The 5,746-nt window shown below is 34.0% G+C and overlaps 1 protein-coding gene across 1 annotated transcript; it reads right to left on the bottom strand.

Annotated features, from left to right (window-relative positions):
- Positions 1-4,459: 4,459 nt before the first annotated feature.
- LOC112650386 (olfactory receptor 13D1-like) lies at positions 4,460-5,410 on the bottom strand. The gene has a single exon (XM_025433113.2). It carries the CDS (start codon positions 5,402-5,404, stop codon positions 4,460-4,462), a length of 945 nt encoding a protein of 314 aa, XP_025288898.2. The 5' UTR covers positions 5,405-5,410.
- Between the last annotated feature and the right edge of the window lie 336 nt (positions 5,411-5,746).

Genomic DNA, 5,746 nt, shown 5'->3' with positions numbered 1-5,746 from the left:
GTGTTTATATTGAAGCTGTGTGGTAAAATGAATAGGGACTATTTTTTCTTTCTGATAAATTCCCTGGTAATGCTTTTTGCCTCAAGGTCCTTCTATCCTGATATGCTAGAAACAACAGCTTACGTTTGATTGGTGTTGATATGGTACATATTTTTCCATCACATTACTTTCCAACTTTCTATGTTATATTTTAAGAATTTCTCTTGTACATAGAAAATCACTGGGTTAATTGCATTTACTGCTGGGATGAAAGGTGAAGGGTCACATTTGAAAACAGATGAAGGTCATTCTGCACAATATCAGTTGATACCTTCCAAACAGTGCCTTTGTAACATTTAATGTGAATTCTTATGCTTTTAATTCTTTTATCCTCATTTGTTTGTGTTTGTTTGTTTTTAATCTGCTATGCTTTTGAAATTTTCTTTCTCTTTTTTTTAATAATTCTCATGCCTTCTATTGAATTGATGAAATTTTCTTTGCTCTGTTTTATTAATAAATTTGGAAGTTCTGTGTCTTATTTCTATTGTTTTTATGGGTTCCCTTAGTTTTTTAATGATGCTTGTTTAACTTAGCACAGCCTCTAATTAATATCTCTGCAATCCTTCTGAATAGTATGACTTTAAAATGTTTATGTTTGACTTTTGATTCTTCACATTATCTTCCATGTTGTTGATGTTTAAAATGTCATTTTTACTTTGTATTTAAGTTCCTCAAATTGTTGCTATTTTTTAAATGAAACTAGTGACAATTCAAATTTACTTGCATATCTATTTCTTTGTTTACTATGATTTTTTTCATTCCACACCTTTCAATTGAATGCAGTTTTTTCTTTGTGAGGTGCTACATGTGGTAAAATCTCTCAGTCTTTGTCTAAAAGTATCTTTATTTTGCCTTTTGTCTTGAAAGGTAGTTTAGTTTGGTGTAGAATAATAGGTTTTTAGTTGTTTTCCATGAATAATTTGAAGATATTATTCCATTTATTTGGGCTTTTTTCCCTCATTCATGATATATACACTCCATTAAGAGAAATCTGTTTTTCATTATTTTTAAATAATAATAAATATTCTCAGAAATGGCATCATACTATTCTTGACTAACATCCATGGTTCCCTTTTGGGCACTGACTTTACTCTTATAACTTCCTTAATATAAACATGTATTAGAATAATCAAATATTGATTTTAGAAAATTATTTGCCTTATTTTAAAATTATTACAGATTTGTTAAATATAGATTTAAATATACTTTTATATGTTTTAGAATTTGAGATAAGTGTACTTACTAATTATAACAAAATCTAGACTGCATGGCATACTCAAAAGAAAAAATAGTGCTTTGAAATGTAAAACTTTGAATCAGAGGCATAAAATTTATATTCAGTAATCCCTTCACCCCTAATACCAGTAGTAATCTTCATCATATTGACCAAAGTTTCATTTCCTTTTGGAAACAATCTCATGCTTTTTAGCATATATAGTCAATAGACTCTTTAGTAAAATGCTACAACTATTTATGTTGTCGCTAATCTTTAATTTTTGATATTTATAGTCATTATTCCTGCCACATCTGGTGTGAAAATATCAGTAGCCTAAGAAAAAAAAGTTCATTTTTTTTTCAGCCAGTGTATAGCTTATTATATTGTTTGAGTTGAACTTCAACCTCTTAATATTAAGGTTTCAGATCAGAAATGGCTCTGGGAAATGTGAAAGTTTAGGCAACTTGGTTGTTTTAAGAATGTTACAAGATTTAGAGAGAATTTTTCTTGTGGATGTATAGTAGAGTTCTCAACTGGTGATTCTGCCCCTTTGGGACCTGTCATAGAGTGTGGAGACACTATTGGTTGTTACATATGGGGGGGGGGATAGGGAGGGCAGGGCTGCCAGCATCTGGTGTGTAGAGTCAAGGGGTATTATTAAACATCCTATAATACACAAGATAGCTTCCCACAATGGGGAATTATCCAGCCCAAAATATCTATAGTGCCAAGATTGAGAAACTTTGTTATAGAGGAATGCCATTTTCAAAAACCTCTTCATGGACTTAAGGGTATGGAAGAGGGTGAATTAAAGAGTAAAGGCTGTAGAACCAAATTCCTTTTGTTAGGGTCTATACAATCTGACATGCATGGTACTAGTAGTCCCTCAGAAATAGCTAAAAACAGAAGAAAGAATCATGCAGATAAAACATCCTGCTAAAGATATTTGCTGTTTTCCTTTTTTCTCATTATCTTTGGTTCTGATTTTTATAAATTTCTGATACATTTCTTTTCTTCCCTGTCCTTTCTTTGTATCCATCCCCCAGGAATAACAATTAAAGCTCTGAGTACAGATCATATAGAAAATTAAGTTTCACAGGAACTATTAAAATTTAACAAATTTTCCCTTTTAAAGTAGTATTGCTTTTTCCTAAACAAAATTTAAGGGAATTTATAAGGACAGCATGTTTGATTTATTCTCTGTCTTTACTGTATCATTCATTCAAGAGCTATGTCCCTGGTAAGTTCTGTGTAAAATTTTCCTGGTATTTTATTATGAAAATTTTCAACCATAAGGGAAGATTGAAATAATTTTAGAATAAATACTCATTTATCTATCCACTGACCACTACCATTAAGATTTTACTAAACTTGCTTATTATATATCTATGATCTATCCTTCTCTATATTCTTCAATCTATCTCATTTTTATGCATTTCAAAGCACTTTGCAGATTTCAATACACTTCTCCCTCAGTATGCATATCATTAATGAGTTTATTGTTAACTAGAATTAAATGTTTAATTGCAGTCTTTATTTTTATTTAGAATTTGTATAAATGCACAAATAATGTACTGTTTTGACAAAATGCATACACCTGTGTAATCTAAATTCTTATCAAAATATAGATCATTAGCATAACCTTAGACGAGTTCCCTAATGTCTCTTCCAGTCTTCCCTGTCTCATGTCTCCCAAAGTAGCTACCTTTCTCATATTTTAATCCTATTGATTAGTTTTATCTTTATTAGAACTTTAGTATGTACTCTTTATTGTTTAAAGTAAAATCCATCTTTCTCTCCTGGTTTTCAGTTAGTTTGCACTTTCAAATAGACGTACATAAGTAATGTCTACAACTTGATGAACTAGGAGATAAGTATATACTCATAAACCTTCACAATATGTGCCACAAACCAATCCATCACCTCCGTTTCTTCCCACCCTCTTATTTATTATTATTATTTTGCAGTAAGAACACTTAACATAAGATGTACCCGCTTAGAAAAATTTGAAGTATACAATAATTTAAAGTGTTGTTAACTGTTGGTACCATGTTATACAGTATGTGCCTAGAACTTACTCATCTTGTTTAACCAAAACTTTGTACCCTTTGACTAATACCTTGCTGTTTTCCTCTCCTTCCAGCCCCTGGCAATCACCATTCCAGTCTCCCTCTGAGTTTGACTATGCCCTCCATAACTAGAAGGGGATATGAGGCAAGAGGATATAGTAATTAGGATTTACATGGCTATAAGTGGTAAAATCTAACCTATTTGCACAAAATACAAATTTGGTTCGTATAAATAAACTGTGCAGAGGTGAGTTTGATCCTAGTCATTGTTGGTATCAGGAGTTAGAATGGCATCGTCAGGCACATTCTCTATCTCAGCTCTACTTTCTTTCTCAGTCTTTCCCACAAATTGACAAGGATGACCAGCAGGAGCTCTACGTTTACATTCTCTGTGCTTAGAGATTATTACAGAAAGAATACGTTTTTTTTCTGACACTGAAGCAGCACTTTTAGGATTGTATTTGATTAGCCTGATTCAGGTCACTTGCTAAACTATACCAATCACTATGATTAAAGGAATAAACTTAAAAAAAAAGTTAATTAATCTTTAGCAGGCCCTGTTTCCATGCTTATTTTCAGAGGGTTAGGACAGTCCCACCCTGTACAATATGGATTGAGAGATGGGAACTATTGGTCTGTCAAAAGAAAAATCTATATAATTTTCTGTATATTGTACAGATCTACAAACTATGTAGTGATATTATTAAGTGATATTGCATAACAAAAACAACAGATATCCAACTTCAGACACTGAGAAAAGAGAGAAGAGAGAAGGAAGAAGTGGAAAGCATATATATGGAAGAGAGAGAAGAGGGGAAATGAAAAAAGATAAGGGAAGAGAGAGAGACAGAGGAATTGATTTAGAGAGATTGAGGTTGAGAGATTGATTCATCTTGATGAACAGCATCATGACCTTCATGGGAGCAATTAGCAAACCTGTTTAGGGCTGGAAACCCAGCAGATAAGGCACTATTTAGAAGATTTACATGAACATTTTATGCTGAAAAGAATGGGAGTCCAATATTTGGCTTTGCAAACATACAAGTTATCATGACAGTAGGTTTTGCAGACTCATCTTTGAATACAAAAGACAAGATCTGTTTCCCCACTTAGGATATCATGTGCCTTAGGCCTTTCATGATTTCAATAAATGTAGGTGTCTGCTCAGGACTTTCTTCACAGCCTCTTTCACCTCCTTATTTCTCAAGCTGTAAATGATGGGGTTCAACATCGGCGTTATCACGCCATAAGACAGCACGACGATCTCATCAGAAGTGTTTGTGTCCTTTGACTTGGGCTTCATGTACATAAAAAGGGCTGAACCATAGAACAAGATAACCACAGTCAGGTGGGCTGAGCAGGTAGAAAAAGCTTTCTTTCTCCCCTCAGCAGAATTAATTCTCAGGATGGAAGAGAGGATAAAAACATAGGAGATGAAAATTAACAGTAGAGGAAGCATCAGTATAACAATACTTGCCACTGTCATAATAATCACATTGATGGTGATATCTGAGCAGATGAGTTTAAGAAGGGCCAGGATCTCACAGGTAATATGATCAATGACATTATTCCCACAGAAAGGCAATATCATTGTCATGACTGTTTGCAGTAGGGAGATCAGATAGCCTATGATCCAGGACCACGCAGCCATGTGCACATAAAGCACCCTGTTCATGATGATGGGATACCTCAGTGGGTTGCAGATGGCCACGTACCGATCATAGGCCATCACAGCCAGGAGGACACACTCAGTGCAGCCTAACCCAAGGGAGACTACCATCTGTAGAGCACAGCCAATGAAGGAGATAGATTTTGTTTCAGACCTAAATAAAATGAGCATTGTAGGAATAAAAGAAGATGTGTAACAAATGTCCAGGAATGAGAGATTCCCAAGGAAGAAGTACATGGGGGTGTGGAGGCGAGAATCCAGTATGCTGCTGATGATGAGGAGGCTATTTCCCAGCAGAATTATCACATACATGATGAGGCAGAGCATGAACAGAAAAAGCTGGAGCTCTGGGTATTGGGAAAGTCCCACCAGAAAGAATTCAGTCACAACTGAGTAATTCTCCATCTTCATGTGTTCCATGTTATCTTCAGTGTTTAGAAAGGGACATGACTCAGCAAAATTTAAATTTATAATGTAGACTTTTAGTATACCTTTACTTCCTTTTTTTTTAAAATAAATTTATTTTTCATTGGTGTTCATATACCTTTACTTCCAATATTGTATTTGATTCATCCTGAAACACTCCTAAGAATCAAAAAAGGAAGGATATGTTATTAATTTTATTGATGATGGATAGTAGTAAGGCTTTGAGAAATCCAAGACATCTGAGAACTACACAGCAGCATAGTCAAGGCTATTAATACTCTGAGAGTTCTACTGGAAAGTGCCAGATAAAATTTAGGACAAACTACT

The sequence above is a fragment of the Canis lupus genome, chromosome 11 (assembly GCF_003254725.2).
Source record: "Canis lupus dingo isolate Sandy chromosome 11, ASM325472v2, whole genome shotgun sequence".
Classification (NCBI taxonomy): domain Eukaryota; kingdom Metazoa; phylum Chordata; class Mammalia; order Carnivora; family Canidae; genus Canis; species Canis lupus.
Note: the sequence above shows the minus strand (reverse complement) of the source record. Positions and strands in the feature narration are given on the sequence as shown.

Coding starts and splice junctions, on each gene's coding strand:
- LOC112650386 (XM_025433113.2), bottom strand. CDS start 5,404: ATGAAGATGGAGAATTACTCAGTTGTGACTGAATTCTTTCTGGTGGGA.